Source organism: Sceloporus occidentalis, unplaced genomic scaffold (assembly GCF_023333645.1).
Source record: "Sceloporus occidentalis isolate IW3139 unplaced genomic scaffold, rSceOcc1.0.p SCAF_2, whole genome shotgun sequence".
Lineage (NCBI taxonomy): Eukaryota > Metazoa > Chordata > Lepidosauria > Squamata > Phrynosomatidae > Sceloporus > Sceloporus occidentalis.
In genome coordinates, this window is record NW_028316982.1 from 222872137 (window position 1) to 222895020 (window position 22884).

The following is a 22884-nucleotide window of genomic DNA, read 5'->3' on the forward strand; positions in this document are numbered from 1 at the left end:
TACTCATCTATACGTCGCATTTTTGCAAAAAAACTGACTCCAAAATCCTGGGTCGACTTATATACGGGTCAATACAGTAATTCAAGAAAAGAGCTGCGGTTGCTTTGCAAGGCAGGCGTGCTCAAAGGAGGGCAACTACAGTGGACCCTTGTTATACGCTGGGATTTGGTTCCAAGATCCCCCGTGTATAACAAAATCCGTGTATGCTCAAGTCCCATTAAATATAACGACATAGCAAAATGGTGTCCATAATAAAAAATGGAACATCAAGGTAAATTTATACTTTTTTGGAACATTTTCAAACCGTGTATGCTTGAATCCGTGTATAAAAAATCCGTGTATAAGAAGGGCCGACTGTAAAATGGCGAAGAGTCTGGAAACCATGCCCTTTGAGGAACAACTTAGGGAGCTGGGCATGTTTAGCCTGTAGAAGAGAAGGTTAAGAGGTGATATGATAGCCCTATTTAAATATTTGAAGGGATGTCATGTTGAGGAGGGAGCAAGCTTGTTTTCTGCTGCTCCAGAGACTAGAACGTGGAAAATGGAGGCAAACTACTGGAAAAGATATTCCATCTCAATATTAGGAGGAACTTCCTGACAGTAAGGGCTGTTCGACAGTGGAACAAACTCCTTCCTCGGAGTGTAGTGGAGTCTCCTTCCTTAGAGGTCTTCAAACAAAGGCTGGATGGCCATCTGTCGGGTATGCTTTGATTTAGATTTCCTGCATGGCAGGGGGTTGGACTGGATAGCCTTTGTGGTCTCTTCCAACTGTACGATTCTATGATTCTATGTCTCTCTCTTTCCCTCCTGTCCCAGGAAGCAGAGAAAGAGCCCCCGTTGCTCTGTAAGGACAGAGTGCATGCATTGGGGGAGGGGTGCTTGTCATTTTGTCATTTACATCCTTTGTTACATGCCCCTAAAAGTTGTACCCTCAATTTATCCATGGGTTATATTAAAATCCAAAATTTTGGCCCCAAAACCTGTCCTCAATTTATAGATGAGATTGACTTGTACATGAGTATATATGGTACCTGAACCCAGTTTAAAGTAATAGGTGACCATTAGCTTGGTTTCAGGTACAGTTTGGAGACTCTGTACTTCTGGAGTACTAGCATCTAGTCATGGGATACAGTGTGTTGTTCACAAATATATTTATGACTCACTAACATTTTAAATTAGAAAGCAACATTCTATTTGCAAATAAGGCACTTTACTCTTACTACAACTTCAGCTTATTATTTTGCCCATTTCACAGAGGACTGATTCACATATAGATGTATGCCACTAATTATCTCATAATTTTGTACAAGAACTGTGACTTCAATGGAATGAAAAAAAAAACAGCTTCCACTGAAAAGTACTACATGAAGTGATTATAAAATCCCTGTTTACAGTGCTTGATCTATGTAATTCTAAGTTCACACATGATCAGTTGGTTACTGGGAATGAAAAACAATCAAATGGAGGGATGTGATTACTACATATATTTCAACATTTTACAAAACTTTTCAAAATGCCAGAAGCACAGTTATTGTGGTGAATATTCACAGTTTCAGAATATAGTCATTCAAGGACTTCATTGTGTACTTATGTGGCTCAGCATGCCATATAATACAGCTCATGTGCAAAAGCTTTAGGGATTATGGTACAATTTATGGATTATGCTAAACTAAAGCAACTGAACAGCCACTTCACAACAGGCTCAGTCCTTGCCATGAGCCTGGTAACAAAATAAGATGACATATGAAACAGTTTTGTAAAAGCTATGGAAAATTGTTGGTTTTCACACACAATTTATCTGTAGGGTAGAAATGTCATTTTATACATGATCTTAAGGCTCACTCTTGAAGTTTAAAAATGTATTTTACAAGACCAAGCATGGTGGACAAAAAGAATATGAAGTAAATACAATAAATTCTTCTTGCACATACAGTTTAAACCCCTATTTAATGCTAATGGGTGTCGACAAAAGCAGCTGGGACAGTTTATCTTTATATTATCCAGGTGTCATCCTTAGTCTCTAGTGAAAAAGAAAACAGATTTTATGTTCTAACAACTCCATCTGTCCAGTCTTTTCAGTTGCTTGGACATTACAAATTCTATGGCCGACATTTTGTCATTTCTGTGAAGCCCATAACACAGATACCCAACTCCTAAGATTTGCAGAAGATTGATGCCTATTAAATGAAATAACATCAAAATGGGGTATCAAACTATTTCCTTTTATGTTCCCAGAAGGGTTTTGTTTTTTGTTTGTTTTTTTGCAATAATGATTCAATTTGCAACTACTAATTTATTATTATTCTAATGTGGACAAAACATACATAAAACACTGAGCAGAGAATAAGGCTACTTCTCTTTCAGGTTAAGTTAGCAATGGTTAGTGCAATGCAACTGAAATTGCTGGAAATCCTGGAAACCAACTGTATTAACACAAGTGCAAACCTATGGCAAGCCAAACATCTCTGTATTGGTTTTAACTCTATTTACTGTAGACATCCATGTTTGTGTACTGTTTTGCTTGATCATTTCTGATAGACCAAAGAGAAAACAATAATCTCTGTAGAAGATAGACCATTACAATCAACTGCAGATGCCATTGCGTTTTCTACTAAAATTGTCTCCAAGATCAGAAACAAACAGATTCCATCCAGCCTGTGGATGAAAGGCACTGCCTTTTCCTATGTGGTCCTATGACCTCAATTTAGTGGGGAGTGGGGTAATCTGACTTAATCACATATCAGAAATCACCCAGGTGGAGTAAAATATGGAACGTCTAACAGCCTGTCTGAAGGGAATTGTATAGACTGAGGAAACTGAAAAACTCATGCCAAGTAAATACTGCCTCCCTTCTTTCCATTTCTGGTACTAGTTCTTGCTGCTAAGGAAAGTGGCAAAAAGGAGGTGATGTTTGTGTCAATAGAAAAGTATTCCCTGCCTGGATAATCTAGCTGCACATGCTTTGAGCAAAAAGTTAAGATACATTTAATTTTATGATGACAATGTTTCTCAAAAGGTTTCTCAAATGTCACATAATTTTACTCATCACTAATTCATTATCTACTTTTAAAAAAGCAAATTTGTTTTGAGATACTGAGAAAAGAACTGCTCAGACTTAAAATGAATCAGAAAGATTAATTTTATTGTGAGTTGATTAGCTAGGTGTTTCATTGCTGTGGCAAGGGAGAAGCAAAGGCTGAGGTATCAGGGCAGGGGGAAAATCAAATCACACCACTTCAGCCTTAGATGATGCCTTGCCTAGATGATGCAGAAAAATCTGTCTTCATTGTCTGATTCAAATGCTTTATGACACAGTATAAGTACCACTCGTGAACATTTTCATGACAATTACATCCAGTTATTGTTAACTGACCTTACAAACATGTACTAAAAGGAAATAATATATCATCTGAGTGATAGAGTTTAATGAATATGTACTGTTTAAATACAGTGCACCCTCTATCTACAGCAAGAACACCATTTTAAATATACTATGCCATACCTGCAAAAGAATGGTGTAGCTGATAAATTATCAGAACCAACAGCTAAATTCATAAATTATTCTATGATTCAGGAGAAAACACAGACAAATTTAATACCTGAGCACTTTTTTATACAAGGATGAAAAACCTTACACAAATAGCTACATAGTATGAAGTGTGCAGGAAAACATTTTGCCATGTGGAATTGTGTATGCACATGGAAATCATTTGCTATTCACTGGATAAACTTCATGCTGCAGGAACTTGCTCACCCTCGTGTGAAATGCATATGTGGAATGCATTTCCTGTGTCATGACCTACGACTATGAAATGCAACCATAAAGTTAATTTCTATGAGAAAACATTATAGTAGTTTAAAAAAGTCCCCTAAAACTGGACTTTATGACACCAATTTAACAATATATGCGCAGATTTCTCTTAAACTATTCTAGTGAATATCATCTGCTTGGAAGGCAAGAACAGAGTGGGGAATCTTGTCTCATGCATCTATCCCAAAACTGATTACTGGCATTTTAGCTTTTAAGAGAGAGTTTTGGTGGATACTTTTCATTGCCAGATCACGGTAGAGGGGAAAGAGCATATTCGCATAGCACCTGTTTGCTCACAATGTATGACAAAGGGGCAAAAGCCAGGAAGTTGTGGCCTTTGGTGACTGCACGACTTGTTTCTAAAGTGGGCTACCATCTGTGGTCTCAAGCCACATACCGCAGGAGCCGGATTAAAACGGATCCTTTTTGATCCAGTCCTTTGGACTGGACAGCAGTGTCGGAGCAGCTTCTGGCCACTTTAGGGGCATGTGTCATCTAAATGCCATGCATCCATAGCAGCTAGAAGCCGCTGCTTTTGGCCCTGTGTTTCAGGCTAAAGACAGATGCAGGTTCACATGTATATGCTCCTGGACACTTCAGATAATCACATAATAATCATATTACTGAATCCCATTTTGGGATACAGGCAGAATATAAATAAAGCTGCTGCTGCTGCTGCTAATAACATGGATGAAGATAAAGGTATTAGATAAAAAAATAAGTGTTAATGTTTAATTTACAGTTGTCATCTCCCTTATGTGGGGGATCCGTTCCGGATCCCCCGCGCGTGGGGTAAAAACACAGATGCTTAAGCCCCATTCAAATGAATGGGGCTTGTGCCTGTGGTGGCACAGCGATGGCGCGCATGCCACGGGAACACACGCCATTGTTTGCTTCCGGCGCGGCTTCCAGTGTATGCTGGAAGCCACGTAAAATGTACCTGTGTATAATGCGGATGCGCTGTATTTAATTTAATTGAGCTTGAGACAACATTATCTCAAGGGGTAATTCCAGATGGATGTTCCCAATCTCATTTATTCAAAGACATACCCATAGCAATCTGTAAAATCAGTATGCAAAGTGATCTTGTATCACCTTTGAGAGAGAGAAGTTGGTAGCATGAGCTTTTGTAGGTTGAGTCTACTTCGTCAGATGCATGACAACCATGTAGCTAAGCAAGTAGACTCTTTCAGTTAGTCTCAACGGTGCTACAACATCCTTTTGTAATAATTTATTGTTGTTAATGTTATTCATAGTCAAACTGAATTTGACTTATGGCAATCCTATGAATGGGAAACCTCCAAAGGTCCCAGCACTCAACATCTCCCTCCAGTCCATCTGCCTTGGTCCAGGCCTCAGAGGGAGAGAAAAATGCTGGACCTGATCCCCTCCCCCCCCCTCACCATTTCCTTCTCCTTTTGTGTCTTTTTAGATTGTAAGCTTGAGGGCAGGGAACAGTCTATTATCCCCTCTGTTGTAAGCGATTGGGCAGCATATAAATAAATCCAATTATTATTATTATTATTATTAATACTGGCTTCTACACTGTGTGTTTATTCCAACTCATGAGAGAGAGCCAATGGAACAGTACAGATTCAGTGGGCCCTTGGTATTCACTGAGGTTTGGTTCCAGGATCCCTTGTAGATACCATAATCCATGGATGCTCAAGTCCCATTAAATACAATGACATGGTAAAATTGTGTCCCTTATACAAAATGGCAAAATCAAAGTTTGCTTTTTTAAATTTATATATTTTCTTAATATTTTCAAGCCATGGATGCTTGAATTCATAAATAAAGAGTCTGTGGATATGGATAGCCCACTGTATTTATCAATCATCCAAAAGACAAATAATGGGACTGAGCAGATTCCAAGCATGAACTCTCACTAGAAGCCAAGATGACTAAATTGATAATATAGCTTACTGGAAAAGAAGACACAGCTTGATAAAACTGAAGACAATAGAAAAAGAGGAAGACTGCATTGCAAATGGATTTATGGTACTCAAATCAAGGAAGCCACAGATTTCGTTTCCAGGATTTGAGCAGGGCTGCTAACAAGGTCTCTTTGAGGTCTCTCCTTCCTAGGTTACTGTAAGTTATAGCCAACTTGACAGCACATAAGAATAGCAACTAATGGAAGATGACATCTGCCACCCCCATAAAACCTAGCAGAATAATAGCCTTGTCTTGAAGGACCCTGTCTTTTTAAAGCAAACTGCTGTCTTGTTTTGTGATGATGATGATTAATAATGATTTAAAATGCACCTAACTTTTAGTAAACAAAGGATATTTATCCACATGTTTATAGTCTAAAATATAATATATATATATATATATATATACACACACACACACACACACACACACACACACATATATATATATATGGATGCAAAACAAACTCTGGCCCTGTTTTTAAAACCTTCAGTTATTATAATGACCATGTCGATCAGCAAACATTTAAGGGGCAAAGGAGCCAAATGGCCTTTCATCTAGGCTAACAGAAATGGTCTAGCTCTCCCATCTTTCCCTGTAGCAGCCAGGTGGAAATGTTTCTGATATGCCTCAGTAGAAGGAAAGGAAATCACAGTAGGACTGCCTTTATAGTGAATGATTAGCTGGAATAAGAGCAATGGTTGTAAATCCTAAAAGTGTAAATCCTATGGAATTCAATAGAACATATTACTTGACAAGAATGTGGATGAAGATAGCTACTTTATCTGAGGGATTTTCTTTACATTTTTTAAAACAGAAACTAAGAGACTGAAACTAAGAGTCTCTCCCATCTTTCCCTGTAGCAGCCAGGTGAATTGTTTCTGATATGCATCAGTAGAAGGAAAGGAAATCACAGCAGGACTGCCTTTAAGCTGGAATAAGAGCAATGGTTGATGCATTTGATGTTGACAACTCTGAATCTTTATTAAATGAGAATGATAACAAGACTTCTAACTTAATTGTGAAAAAGAAAAATCAGCTGCATAAATTCCAGACCCGAACACAGTGTTTGTGTGTACGCGCCTTCAAGTCATTATTCAACTTATGGCAACTCTATGAATTTTGTGAGGTCTTTTAAAGCAAAGATTACTCAGAGGTGGTTTTACCAGTTCCTTCCTCTGAAATATAGTCTATAGCACCTGGTATTTGTTATTTGTATCCTATCCAAGTATTAATCAGGGATGCTCCTGCTTAGATTCCAAGATCAGATGGGGTCTGGAGCCTTTATGCCCCTTTGAACATTGTGCCTTATTCTTTGTACAATTGTCTGCAACTGCCTTAAATGTCTCATTTTGGATGAAAGAATATTGTTCAAGAGCAGCTTTAGATATTACAATATGTTCGAGTAACTTAATTTGAGGAAGACATTCATTTCCTATTTGCCATACTTTCTAATTACAAAAAGAACAGGTGAAATTACTTTTTGTTTCCTTACCTTTAGTTTGAAGTGGAACACAAAGCGCTGAGTGTACTGATAGCACACTAACTGCATTGCAGGGTTTGAACTGGAGATACAGTGTATGTAAATGCTTCTTTACACATCAAGTGTCTTACAAAGCAGTACAAAAGGCATTCATATTTCCAGATCCATGCAACACCTAGCAACAGCCAAAACTTTTAGGTTGCTGGTTGTTGTGTGCCTTTAAGTAATTTCCGACTCATTGCAAGGCTAAGGTGACCCTATCATGGGGATTTCTTGGCAAGAATTGTTCAGAGGGTTTTTGCCTTTATGTTTCACACTTCTGAGGCTGAGTGTGTAACTTACTCATGGTCAACCAGTGGGTTTTCATTGCTGAGCATGGATTCAAAACCAAGACTCCAAAGTTCAGTGCTCAAACATCTTATACCACACAGGTTCTCTTATTCTTAGGTTGCTACAATGGAGTTGTTTCAAGATACATGATATGATTCATTGATACATTATTAATATCTTTCATTTATAGATATGAAATTATGTCTAAGAAAAATGAATATAATGACATGTTGAGTATAATGACATATTAAAACCATTCACAACTGGGTCTGAGAACATCCTCTTACCATTGCATCTGTAGGGATGGTTTCAGCATTTCGTGACATTCACTCATCTTAAGCTTAACTTCTCAAGCTTTATCTATTTATTTATAATAAATAAATATTGGATCTGAAATTGTTTTTTGTATTTCAGATTGATGAAACTGTATTTCAATTTGATGAAATATACTTAGTTCTTTGAAATTTAATAAAAATTATAATACCAAACTTTGCCTGGTGGTAATCTAGCATGTTCATCTGCTTTCTAAGAATTAGACTATGTCAATTGTCCCTCCAAATACTACATTTACTATTCAGTTTTTCAAGTGGCAACCCATTTTAATTACAGTGGCTAATTTGTCAAATGTCAGGGACAACTGTATGAATCGGCCTGCTGGATTTGCTTGAGGGATATTATGGCGTACATCCTTTGTTCCCTACAAACTTGGTGCAGGCTGAACTCATGAATTCCATCTTCCTTGGCTCAAGGCCTGGAAAATTAAGTCTTTGCCAACAACAAGCTCTCCTACAGATTGCAAAATTAACCTCAGACTGTGCAGGTCACACAGTAGTTTGATTTCCTAGTTCCTTTGAAAAATATTGTTAAACAGATGTGTCATTGGCTTGGGAATATTTAAAAGGTAAAATAAAAAGACAAAACACTTATGTAGTGTTATCCTTCTATAGATTAATTGTATCTGCTATGGTATTTCCCTCTGATGCTATGCAGTCTAAACTGAGCATTAAAATGTTAGTATTCACTTTAAATTATAAAATCTACTAGGACATTAGTAGAAATATATGAAATCTCATAGTGACACTCCTATGTGTGTAATATCTTGACCTGCATCTAGATCACTGGTTTTCAGATTTTCTTCACAGTTATACTTTTTAAGTACAAAATCAAGGTTGCATTAAAGTTCCCTACAGTACTGAAAAACAAGATTCAGATTCAAGAGAAACAAATAGAAATGGACTCTCCCTTTCCATGTCAAATATTAACTCGCATAAGACATAGCTACTAGTTCAGAGTCTTTCATCCTTCCTGTAAACCCAAAACCATACTCGCATCAAAGAAGTGAGAAGAGTATATGGCTTAATTATTTATTTCTATATTTATTTCTAGTGTTTATAGACCACTTTTCATTTTTAGCATGCCAAGTGGGTCACAACAAATCAGGCACAATAAAGCAGTGTTTAGGCAGATAAAATAAAAAAAAGTAAAATCCATACAACAATTATTAAAAACTAGGAATGACTGATATGATTAACACTTAGGAAAATGCCTAAGGGCATTCTTTAAGATTCCTCCAAATTACGGAGCAAAGATTCTATGATACCAACTAAAAATATGACACTACTCAGTCAACCCCTAGGATCACTGTACCTGCCCTTTCTGTGCCTCCAAATGGAACATGAGACAGGATGTCAAAGGACTAACCCAATGATGGCAAACCCATGGCACGGGTGCCAGGGGGAAACTCAGAGCCCTCTTTGTGGGTATGCGACTCACCAGGAAGGCCATTTAATGGTATGGGACTCATAGTCACCATGCCACACAGTAAGTGAAATAAGTGTAGCTCAATTCACATGGTTTACACACAAAATGGTCCCAACTACAGTCTTCAAATCTCCAGGTATGGCTGGGAAAGATGAAACTTCAAAATGCTGCTGCCAAACCTCATTGGCACCTCTGAGCCTGAAGGACTGAGAATTTGAGAGAATAAGGCAGCTTCCTAAGTTATTTCAAGATTCATAACCTAAAACAGAGTCTCAGTTCCACTGGAAATGTGTCTCTTAACTTTGGCACTGTGCCCCCCAAAAAGGCACACAAGTTACTATTACTCCTTCTCTCTTTGTCACTTAGTTATTCCTTCTCCCTCCCTTCCAGACAATAATGCTTGGGCTATTTTCATCTAAATTTTTAGTTAACTAGTCTAGTCTCTGGGTTTTTTTTTAGCTTGCTAGAATGGAGTGAAAGTGATATAATGTAAATTTGCAGAAAACATTCTTATATTACAAGACTAACCGGGAGTGCTGTATGAACTTTCAGAATAAATCAAAGCTAACATGATCTATATAGTCATAAACATGTGTAGTAAGATGGAGAGTGAGAAAGGGAGAGCTGATGAGGCTAAGGCTGCCCAGGTGGCAGAGAAGGGAGGGGAGAGCAAGGCTAATGAAGAGGAGGAGCCAGGAAGGGGCAGAGAAGAGGCCCTAAGGGGTTTAAAAGAGAGAGGGCTGAGGCGCTTGGGGAGGAGGGCATGATGCGGAAGAACTGAGTGTGAAGCTGCGGTCGGGGAAGGGAGAGGTCAAGTGCAAAGCACACCTAGGCGAGACCAAACACTGGTCCCCTGGCGGTGAGTTCCACAGGCCCACTGAAGAGGGCCACATGAGGAGGTACAACCCTGTGACTCCAAGGAGGAAGGTGACTGTGGGTTATTGGGCCCAAGAGCTTTGAGTGAGTTGGAGGATGAATGGTGGGACCCAAATGGGACCAGAAGGGAATTAGGGTCAGAAACAGTCAAAGGCGAGAAGGACGAGTACGAAAGCCTTGAGAAGAGCTCAGGGCTTCGGAACGCGCAAGAGGAAGCATACACCTGAATAGCACTCCCAGAAGAGGCTGCAGAACTAAATCTCGGGAGAGGCTCTTTTATGTTAGAGTTGGCTGAAGAAAGTTTGTATTTTGTTGAAGGTGGTGTTATATTAAAAGTTGCAGAACACGTGGAGTGTGGACAATAAGTCTGTTACACACGTGTAGCTCGGGAGGAGAAAGGAGGAGGAGGAGGGACTATGCAGCCTGCTCCAACAGCCCCGCCCACAACATGGTATGAAAAACAGTTGTAAATTGCATACTAATGCGGCATGTGAGGTTGCTAAACTAGCTCTTGTGCTTGGCAGTTATAAGCAATCAGTGCTTGTGCTCCAACAAATTTGTTTAAATGATCATAACTGTTGTTCCCTAATGTTTCAAATGTACTCTGAATAGAGTATTGGGTGTGTCAGAATATAAGTGATTTTTTAAAGAGATGAATTTAGTGGAAACTATCTAGACCATGTTTCACTCATAGAAGCAAAACAACTTAATCTAAAGCAGGCTGTGAGAGATTTCATAATACAGAATGTACAATCTCAATCTGTCCCACAATGATTTTCAGGAACTTTCCCCATTTTAGGAATTCTTTCCGTTATCATCTGTCAAAGAATGTATGTACATTGTAGAAGATTCTAGAGCATTTTCTAATTACACAGTCTCTTCGCACAGATTCTACTCAGGGCTTCATCATCTGTTTCTCTAAAACAGAGAGTGTATTCTAGAATTTATTGAATGGGAGACTTGTAGTACTTGTACTTCAAATGGTACAGAATATGGCAGCCAGCTTGATCACTGGGACATCTAGGAGTGACCATATAACACCAATATTAAAGTCACTCCACTGGCTGCCTATTAGTTTTCGAGCACAGTACAGGTGTTGGTTGTTACCTTTAAAGCCCTACATGGCTTGGGCCCAACCTAAGGGATTGCCTACTTCCATATAATCTGCCCCGTACTCTCAGGTCCTCTGGGAAGAATTTATTGCAACCTATAAAAACTAGACTGACTGCAACTTCCCAGAGGGCCTTTTCTGCAACCGCTCCCAGCCTGTGGAACGGCTGCTGGATGAGATCTGTCAAATCACCAACTTAGACAACTTCAAGAAAGCTATCAAGATGGATCTCTTCCAGCAGGCCTTTCCAGAATAAACTACTTGGCCATGTGGTGATTGTCCCCCCAACATATATATTATGACTCTGCCACTTTCACTGGTTTTAATTGTTATGTAATTTTAAATTCTATATTGTTTAATTGTCTTTTAAAGGGGGTATTTTGTATATATGGTTGTATTTTAACTCTTGTAAGCCGCTTTGATTGTTTTTAACAAAAAGCAGGATATAAATAAAACTTTTATTTATTATTATTTTATTTATTAGTAGTGGGCAACTCTAGGTAGCACTACCAATGAAAGTCAAGACTAAAGTGGAAAACAACGCTATGCAGTTGTCAGGAGGTGGACATGTTGCTCCCACCCCCATTAGTGAAGATCAGTGATACGGCCTTCCCAGAAAAAGTAGAACTGAGAATATTTCAGTGTTCTAAATAATATTATGGCGGGGTACATACCGCCGCTTTGCGGCGGTCTGCCGCCGCCGCCAGTAGGTCCGCGGGGGAGCCGGAGCCTTCAGACGGCCCGACTCCCGCGCGGACCGAAAAAGAAGCTCCAAAATGGAGCTTCTTTTACCGTCGCGTTTGCGACGTAGCGAGGCGCCAGGGGCGCGCTCGCTACGTCACAAGCGGCGCGACGCGTACGGACGCTCAGCGTCCGATACGCAAAGATGGCGGCGCCCATGTGGAAGGGGCGCCGCCATCTTGTACGTATAGAATACGTACTAGGGTTAGGGGGGTGCGGAAGCACCGCCCCTTCCTAACCCTAGTACGTATAGAAGACGTACTAAATGGCGGTATGTATCCCGCCCATGTGACTTAGCATGCTCGATTTAAATGTTACATTTAATTTTTTTGCAGAAATTATTTTACTGAGATATTTGTAATAATGTAAACTTAGTAAGGGGAATAGCATGTAATTCTCTTGTATTTAACAACAACAACAAAAACCCAACAAAAAACAAATATACTTCAAAGTATCCTATCTTTTTTGGATGCATTTCTATAAAGAACTGTTCCTGATATATCGAATAATAATAGTTTGACTTTCTTTTGGTGAGATATAACAGTAGTTTCTTCAACTTGACTTGCTCACTCTCTGCACTACCTCTGAGATTCATTTCAAGGTAAGAAAAATATAATTCAGCATCTGTTGTTATTGTGTGCCTTCAAGCCATTTTTTACTTACAGTGACCCTAATTTTTTGCTCAGAAAGGTTTACCTTCACCTTCTTTTCAGGCTGAGAGTGTGATTTGCCCAAAGGCAATCAGTATGTTTCCATGGCCTAGCAGGGATTTGAACCCTCGTCTAGAGTCATAGACCAACACTCAAACCACTGCACCATTCTGGCTCTCACCTACTGAATTTACATATATACTTATACAGACACTACTGACATTACACAGAGTTTTTTAAATGTAACATTTTGATGGTCTTCATCTGTGACAGATTTTTTTTTCCTACAATGTTCCGAGCTTTTTAACTGCTCTCCCTCTTCAAAATTATATTTTAACATTCTCCTTTAGGCTTTGTAGAGCAATATCTAAGGCTAGAAAGGAGCACATTGTTGTAAATACAAACTAGAACAGGTCAGATAAAGTGTTTAAGCCTCCGAAAGAAAAAGTGGGGGAAATATGATACTATGTTCTTAATGTAACTGGCAAAAAATGAGAGAAATTATAGTTATTCCTTCTCTGTTTCTTGAAGGTTTTTTCCCAATTGACTCTAATGCTTACATAAGTACACCACTTAATTCCAATTTTCAAAATGAATTTATATTTAATAATTAATAATTAAATTTTATAATATTGACAATTAGAGTAGGCCTTCTGAGGATGTCAAGCCTCGTTTTAAATTACTGCATGTGCATGCGGCCACACTAGCCATAAGAAAATATGCCATAGGAAAGAACGGAACTTGAGGTCCAGCATTTTTTACTTGATAAGAAAGTGGATGAACATAGCTACTTTATCTGAGGGATTTTCTTTACATTTTTTAAAACAGAAACTAAGAGGCTGAACAGACCACCCCAATGGGTGGCTTGCAGACGTCCCTTTCAGAACCGGATCAGCCACAGCCCCAATCTGGCATTTTGCAGTGCAAAAAGGAGCAGCAAAAAGCAGTTCCTGTTTATGCTGTGAAAAGGGTGCATTTGTCGTCGCTGCGGCACCTTCTGGTGCTCCTTTTGGCACTGCATCATCTGGACGCAGCACCAAAGGAGAGCTGTGATGCCACCTGCCATGCAGTCGGGCGCATAGTGTGACAGCGGCATCGGGGCAGCGTCAGGGCATGCAGTGTTTGGATGTCACACACCCCACTCTGCCCTGAGGCCGCTATTCATTACCAGTCTGTTTGGGCCCTGAATTGTGCCTTAAAGTATTTGTCCATTTGATGGTGATCAACAAATAATTGTGAGTTACTGTAACATTCTAATTATGTCAGCATCTTTTTGGAATAAACACATGGCCTCTCAAGGGTTTTCTTAATGCACATAGCAATCAACAGAACCTTCTTCCCAGATCCTGTGAACACAAATGTAGAAGTATTTTAAGGTATTTGATTGGAACTTACTCAGGTGCCTCTGGAAATTCCTCTTGTCTTTTGTGTAAATCCTGTGATCCAGAACTGGTTCTTTTAGCAAAGTTAATTTCTTCACTTTTGTTTGAATGTTCTTTTTCACTTTCAGAAGATGAAATGACAAATATTTCTGGTTTGAGACATTCAGTGTGTCCACTTGTTTGATGGCTCGACAGACTTGCAAAGTCGTTTGCAGTTTTGTCATATCTGTTTCCAACAGCAGGTTGCTCAGTTTGTTTGAGAGATGATTTTGATGAAATACCAAATAAACTTCCAAGGTATTGGAAAAATCCTTCTTTGATCTGTCTCTCATTAGTAGTAGTTTTGGATTCATGAGCCAAACTTGGAAGGCTATTAGCTTTCTTTAATTCCTCTTGAGTGGTGGACCTGCTCAGCTCTTCTGTAGATAGATTCTTATTTTCACAGATTGAAAACTGTGAGGAAAGGAACAGAGGATTTTATTAATAATTATAATATCTTATCTTTCTTCAAGAAACTCTGGAAATATAGTGAGCCTGCGCCATAAGCTTATTATAGGCGGCTTTCGGCATACACTGAAGCCATCTGGGAAATGTGTGCACAACCCACGTGTGTGCATTGCCACATGTTGAGCATGAGCCCCATTGGTTATAATGGGGTTCAAGCTTATGCATTATTTGCTTTACGCGAGGAGGGGGGAGGCAGAACGGATCCCCCAGGTAAAGCAAGGGCCCACTGTATGACACTGGATTTTCTTCATGTTATCCTTCCATCAACTTTCTGAGGGCTGAGAGGTAGTGTGGTACAAAATAAGCCAGTGAGCTTCATGGCTGACCAGTGGAATGTACCTGGCTCCACCCAAACAAACAGCAATAGCAAGTACATTTCTATACCACTTATCACTGCACTTAAGCAACCGCTAAGTGGTTTACAATGGTAAGCTAATTGCCCCCAATAACATTTTAGTGACCTTGGAAGGATGCAAGACTGAGTCAGCCTTATCCCTTTAAACACACTGGTTTTCTTAAAAGTACACTGGAATGCATTCATATATAGTACATACTGGGTTTTAATGTTAATATTTTTTGCCAATAAAATGAATCATAATGATTAGACTGGGTCAGGTAAAGGATGCCCCTCAAGACTGTTTGGGGACCATGACCCACTTAGACTTCTTAGGGCCACCTTTTTCTTTGCAACTCCATCTTCACACCAGGCCCCAAACCTGACAATCCCAGATGCCCTCTAGCCTGTTTTACATAAATAGGGTTTTGCAAAATGAGATTTAGACTTCTGGCCTCATGCAGGCTTGTCCTACTACTTCTTTTGGTAGTACATGCAGCCCCTTTGACCCAGTGAAGTTGCTCAGCACAACCTCTCTTTTGCTTCATTCAGTGATGGAAATTAATTCCTTCATTGGTGGCTTATAGGAAAAGATTCTTGAGGCCTACTTTTGTAAAATAAAGTAATAAATACGTACCAGTGATATTATAGCACTTCTGAATTTTCAGTATCAGTTGTATTGTACTGTATATACTTTTGTGTACTGTATATACTTTTGTGGAAGTTCATGTGTAGAACAGGAAATTGCACAATAGTACTAGTAGCTACTCTCTTTAACCTCATGACAGTTTTGATCCATGCTACTCTAACTGGTGGTCCCTCAATCAGTATTAGTCCCTAAGCCATTGGCTACTAGTCCCTGGCAAATTTCCAGGAAAGAAATAAATGACTGTAATTAAAAGGCACGAATATAGTGCCAGTCCCTGGCACACTGGAAGAATATAATTGCCAGTTCCACACATCAGACAACCTGAGAAAACCTGCTTTAGATCTAACCCTTAAAATCAGTAATATAATCTAGACTTTTTGTCTGCCAGTCTTTCTTGCTGTATAGATCCACATGCTTGACTGAACAGTCATCAGCATTATCTAATAGGACCAAAACAAATATCATAATAATGTTTCATCGCTGATCCAGCAACTACTTCAGTCACTTCCAGAACATACACTTCAGATTTCTTTAATTTTTATTTCATAATGCAAATGTATGAACCAATTGTCACTGTACTTGATACTGATAGGCTACATCACAACCATTTCAGTTCATGTTTGTGACTGATCAGTAAGCCACTCCTCCCTCCTGAAAATTGGTGTTTTGGGTCCATGGAATCTGGATAATACAAATTTCAATGATTGTAGATGCTACCACACAAATGAAAAAGAAAACCAACACCATCAACCCTGGTGACATCAGGTAAACTGCCAGTTTCTTATACTTCTATACATCTTGTGCCTTGAAGCCAGAATTCCAATGAAAGTAACAGTTCAGGTCAATACATTGCTAGCCTAAGTATACTGGTAGTATGTTTAGACAAGTGTACATATTTTCGTGCTATTTCACAGATATCATAGGTGTATTTCAATAACTTTTCATATCTGTTTCTATCTGAAGAAACAAAAGTTCTTATAGGAATACTGAGTGATTTTTAAAAGTAACTATGTAGGGTGTGTCAAGCTGAAAAACGACTGAACTGAGACAGACTTTGAATTCTACAAGCAAGATAATTATACATGAATGCCAACTAGTATGTTCAGTGAAAGGCCCTAATATCAGGCCTAAATGATATCCTTAATCACTCTGTAAAGTAATAAGTTTCAAAATATCATTATGGAATTATGTTTTATTGTACAGCTGTTACACATGTCCTTAAACTGACCTGCTTAGCGGTTTGTTATATCTCCCACTGAAGCTAAAATAACTACTATATAAAAGTGCAAAGTGAAGATTAATAAGTATGTACTACAATTTCTGTCTTGAGGTTTTATAATTTCTAGAATTAGGTCCTATCTTCTCAGTCAATGTTTTTCTGTTCCGCAATTAAACTAGGTAATTTTTTCCACAAGTGCATGGGTGGGCAACAGCTTGTTGAAGGGGTGTCTTAAAACAAAAAATGGGGGGGGGGGGGTCTTAAAACAAAAAAATGCAATGGGGAAGAGGAAGAAGAAGTGTAGCAAGACCTTTGAGCCCCAAGCCTAGCAAAGACTCAAAGTCTGTCTGACAAAGATGCAGAGGCCTCTTGCTTATTAGAGATGCAGAAAAGACAAATGAATCAGAACAACATCCTACTTTGCTATTTTCATCTGTAAGCAGCTAGTTAAATCTCCTTCCTTATAGCAAGTTTTCATTATAGGAAGAAGTTAATTCTAGGAACCAAAAGAAAAGTCAAAACCTCCACAAGAACAGGGAGGGAGTATTGGCCTCCTTCTGTAGAATTTTCTTGAGTCATTGTCAGGTGACTTGGTGGCTCATCTTTAATGAGGCTCTTCAGTGCCACTGCATTTGCCACACTAACAAATACTACTGCCCAATCTAACACATAATAACACCCCCAGCTTTTGCCACCCAATTTCACCAGCGAATTATTGACAAGCTGGAATGCGTCCAGAGGCAGGTGACCAAAATGGTGAAAGGTCTGAAAACCTATGAGAAGCAGTTTAGCGAGCTGGATATGTTTAACTTGGGGAGAGAAGGTTAAGAGGTGACAAGAAAGCCATGTTCAAATATTTGAAGGGATGCGATATTGAGGCTGGAGCAAGCTTGTATTCTGATGTACCAGAGACCAGAACAAAAAGCAATGGATTCAAACTACAGGAAAAGAGATTCTACCTTAACATTAGGAAGAACTTCGTGGTGGTAAGGGCTGTTTGACAGTGGAATACACTGCCTCAGATTGTGTTGGGTCTCCACCTTTTGAGGTTTTTAAACAGAGTAGCTATTTATTTGGAGTGCTTTGATTGTGTATTCCTACATGGCAGGGGGTTGGACCGGGCAGTCCTTCTGATCTCTTCCAACTTTATGATTTTATGAAATCATATGGCCAAGAACAGAAGGGGAGGTGAATCACAGGCAGCTGGGGACTGTGAAAAAAGATTCTGGGGCTGTACTTGGCCCACAGGCTACAAATTTCCCCATCCCTTCTCTAGCAATTAATTTATATCATGCACAACTAAGTATAATAGCTAATGATTTTTTAAAAAAATACTATTGTTGATGTTGCTGGTTAAAATGCTTGAAGTAGTTCTATGCAGAAGGGTTTTAGAATAGGCAGAATGTAAAATACTGATATGAGCTGCCTGGGAGAAAGGTGGGGTACAAATAAAATAAATTAAAAGATAAAATTTCCAGAAATGTTGCAGTCAGGGAGGGGACTTTTCTCTATTTTTACAAATGTATCAATATGCTTTACAGATTAAAATCACTTAGTTCTTTTAGGAACATAAAATATGTTATGTATAATTTTGTTCAGCATAAAATTATCATGGTTGGTGTAATAAATGTACAATTTATTCAGAAAATAGCAACAAATGGAAATACCTTTTTAATTGTTTTATTTTTTGTTACTAATAGAACTACAAGGCCTTGAACTGTATGGATCACCTGAACTTTTATTAATATCCCTGGTTTTTCCAGTTCATGAAAACCAGGGAAAAACAATTTTAAAAAAAGAAAAAGAAACCATCAACAACATTAAAACAGAGAAAAATACATTTTCTCCTTTAGTTCTTCCTAGAGAAATAATGTTAGAGATGAGTCATTAGCCAAGTTATTCATTTTCATATATGTTCACATTCATGGGTGAAGGCCAACCTGTAACAGTTGGGCAAATAATAGTACGCCCATGGACCACTAGAACAAAAGTGCTTCCTCTTGCGCAACTAGAAAAAGCAGATGAAGTTTGCTAGTGCACTGTTTTTCCCGTCAAACATTACATTGTGTTCAGATCTCAGTTCTCACCTAACATTCCTTTTTAAATGGAAGATTTCAAGTCATTTGCTTTTCTCCCTCTTGCCTATTTATTGCTATACATGCACATCTACAATTCACAACTGCTTCACATTCTTCAGGTATTGAGCACTTAGTAAGTGAGGTAAGAAGAAATGAATTCTTATTCCTTTAATGTGAGTAAATAAAAACCAGACCTTTAACAGCTCTGGAAGAGGGTTGCTTTCTTTTCTCTCGTATAACTCATTTGTAGATTCATTTGCCTTAGCTTCAAAACTGAAAAAGAAAGAGAGAAAAGATTATCTATTGTAAAAGTCTGACTTCATTGAGAACAATCCAACAACAAGTATAAAGATGAGGATGCTTTACGTTATTTTTTTTCCTTTCATTATGGTAGTACATTTACCTATGCAGCTGCCCAATCTTGGTCAAAGATCAGCCTTCATTTTCAAAACCTAAATTTAAGAGCAGGTAAAGCCTTTCTTGAATTACCATTGAATTTCTTGTTTGAACCATCTATTGCACATGTCCTCAGAATACCTTGGCAATCTCATCTTTACTGTTCAACATGTAAATATCATACATTTAACAAGTTTACCTTCAAAAATGCCTCCTGTCTATTTAAGTGTTTACTGTCTTATGTATATGGGACATCTATAACAAATCATGGATTTTCAGTTCATGCTTATGTGCTTAAGAGATGAGAAGCAAAAAAAGAAAAAAATAATAATGGGTTCAAAGCAAATATAATGCTAAAACACAAGTGTGTGAAAGCACCTGAGTATCAGGTAAATCAATTATTTTAAGCTGCATGAAACTGAAAAGGCCTAAATACCCTGAAGGTACCCGATTTTGTCTGATCTTGGAACCTAAGCAGGGTCAGCCCTAGTCAATATTTGTATGAGAGACCATCAAGGAATACCAGATGCTGTAGGCTATATTTTAGAGGCAAGCAATGACAAACCACCTCTGAGTGTTCCTTGCCTAAGAAACTCACAGTGTCACCATAAGCAGACAGGTGATTTGAAGGGGCACATAAACAAATTAGGAGATTAGAGTAAAAACACTGTGTGCAATGTGATTCAGTTAATAAGTAATTTCTAGCTTCAGTTGCTTAATAGAACAATACCAGAATAGAAAATAGAAAATAATAGAAAAACACAAATGTAGCTCAGTCCCTACATGTCTTATCAAAAAACAAGTTCTACTGTATTTATTGGATTTTGCCACCAGCTAGTCATACATAAGACTGCAGCATTAGAATCAATGGAAAAACTTCTGAATGTATATTTTAGATAACTGAAGACAGCTGTTTGCCCCCCCCCCTCCTTATTTTAATCCAAAAGGTACTGCTGAAATTGGAAAGGACAAACCAGTATTAATTTTCTTTTTAAGACACATAAGAACACTTCTGAATTCAAGAAATTTTAGATGAAATGGAAATGGGAAGATTAGTGTAGGAGGAAAGGATTACTAACCACAATGGATCAGTAGCAAATGGATCAGTAGCAAAATCAAGCAAGTCCCCCTCCCGCAACTGGGATTTGTTGCATTAAAATTTCTGTTTCCTCATTTTGTAACTCATACCTAATATCTATGCCAACACAGTTCCTGTATTCATCAATGGGACTTTGCACTAGAACAACGCTTTTGAGATTGAACTGTTGTGTAATCTACACTGCCTACAATCAAAGACTGATGAGTGCACTTAAATCCTGAGAAAGTGAAGTATGATTTAACTGCATAGAACTTATGTTGAAAGTCTGATAATTGCTTTTACAAGTTCCTGACTATGTTACTGGATCACTTGAACAGCAAGGCAAATACTGTTTTTAATCAGAACTGTCTTGCATGGGGGGGAGGGGGGGAGCTACCAGCTTGTTTATTTCCAAGCTGTATTTTTTTTCCATTTAAGTGAAGCTACCTTGCAGGGGAGAAAACGATAAGCACACAAGTGTTGATCCAAGTTCATAGTGGGAATAGGTGAACATGCTTAACCTGTTTATGAGCCAGATTCTCATCTGTAGTATGGAACGAAAATCATGATTATCATAGAATTTTCTACATGCACAACATCTACAAATAGCAGAATGTATTTCAGCATTTTGAAATGAGAAAATCAGGATATTAAGGATTATCTATATTCTTAGAGGATAACTACAAAGACTTCGTTTGAAAACCAGTGTAAACTGAAATATTTTCATTATTATAAAGATGAAATAAATAAACATGTAAATTATACAGCCTCAGACTTTAATAATAATAATAATTTGTTTTATTTATATACCTCTATTCCAAAGATCATAGCGGTGAACAGCAAGTAAGCTAATTAGCAAGTAATCTAATTTGCCCCCAACAGTCTGGGTACTCATTTTAGCGACCTCGGAAGGATGCAAGCCTGAGTCGAGCTTGGGCCCTTTTGCTGGTCTTGAACTCGCAACCTTGTGGTTTTGAGTGAATGGCTGCAGTACAGGCATTTAACCACTGCGCCACCAGGGCTCCATTAACATTAACAATAAAGCCATCCATAATTTCCACAATTCTAATATTCATAGCTTTAAAATACAGCCATTTAGATTTAAAATTCTATATAACAGACCTTAGTTGTCCCTCACTATAATGACAGCAAATTGATATGCCCATAAACTTTACAATACAGAAATGAGAACTATTCTTTGCTTGCCTAAACTAGAGATGTTTCTCATATAGAGGGTTCACAGTAGACATAACACTATTAACAAATCACTTTATTATGTAAAAAACAGATCTTTAAACAAATTCTCCAGCTATTCAGAGTCAGGAAGAAGACAGGTCCTAAATCACTGTCAGCAGATGCATTCATTAGTATTTTCTTACAAATGTGAAGAGATTCTCCTTTAAAAAAAGAGGCTGAAAGCAGAGAACTGTGCTGTTGTTACCTTGTCTTGAGTCAACCCCAACTCATGGCGGCCCTCCAGATGAGACTTCTCCAAGCCCCTCTATCCTGCATTGCTCTACTCCTGCAGACTCAGGCCCATGACCTCCCTGATTGAGTCTAGCTATCTGGCAAATGATCTTCCTCTCTTTCTACTACCGTCTACCTTTCCTAGCATTATTGTCGTTTCTAATGAGTCATGCCTTCTCATGATGTGGCCCAAGTACTGTACAACAGTCTCCATTTCATTATCTCGGCTTCTAGGGAAAGTTCAAGATTGAACTGTTCTGGGACCCATTTGTTTGTCTTTTTAACCATCCAAGGTATTTTCAGCAGTATTCTCCAGCAGCACATCTCAAATGACTTGATTTTCTTCTTATCCACTTTCTTCACTGTCCAGCTCTCACATCTGTACATGGTGATGAGGAATAAAATGGCTTGGATGATTCTAACTTTCGTGCTCTATTGTATATGTTTACTCGTTAAGATCTTGTCTAATTTTCTCATTACTACCCTTTTCATTCCTAGTCTTCTTATTTCTTGACTACAGTTTCCATTCCGATCGATGTTTGATCCTAGGTATGGGAACTGTTTTACTATTTCCTTATTGATTTCCTTATTGTCTAGGTAGAATTTATGTATTTCTTCCATGGTCATTTGCGATTTCTTCCTTGACTATCCTTAGTAATTGTTCCAAGTCAATGTCTATGATGTTTTCCACTAGTAGTATGGTTTCATCCATCCAGATTGTTGATGTTCCTTCTTCCTATCTTCATTCCCTTTTCTAGGTATTAATATGATATGTTCTGCGTACTAGTTGATCAAGTAGGGTGATAGAATGCAGACTTGCCTGACCCCTTTGCCAACTGGGAGCCATTCTGTTTCTCCATATTCTGTTCTAACAGTAGCCTCTTGTCTTAAGTACAGATTTCTCATCACGACTATAAAATGTAGTGGTACTCCCATTTAAGAGAATGTAATAGCTTTCTGTGATCTATGCAGTCAAAGACTGAAAACAACTGTGATCTATCATAATATCTGTTGTAATCCAATAGATCTAAAATGCAAGTTTAATAAGGTCACATCATGCATCTGACAAAGCA

The 22884-nt window shown here is 38.4% G+C and overlaps 1 protein-coding gene across 1 annotated transcript in view; it reads right to left on the minus strand.

Annotated features, from left to right (window-relative positions):
- Nucleotides 1-22884, minus strand: part of CRYBG3 (crystallin beta-gamma domain containing 3) — a 72996-nt gene that overhangs the window by 39970 nt on the left and 10142 nt on the right. Inside the window, exons 2-3 of the mRNA XM_089512265.1 lie at nt 19065-19143; nt 14097-14536 (exon numbers count right to left, since the gene is read on the minus strand). Coding sequence (XP_089368391.1) covers nt 14097-14536; nt 19065-19143 — 519 coding nt within the window. The remainder of the gene's footprint in view (nt 1-14096; nt 14537-19064; nt 19144-22884) is intronic.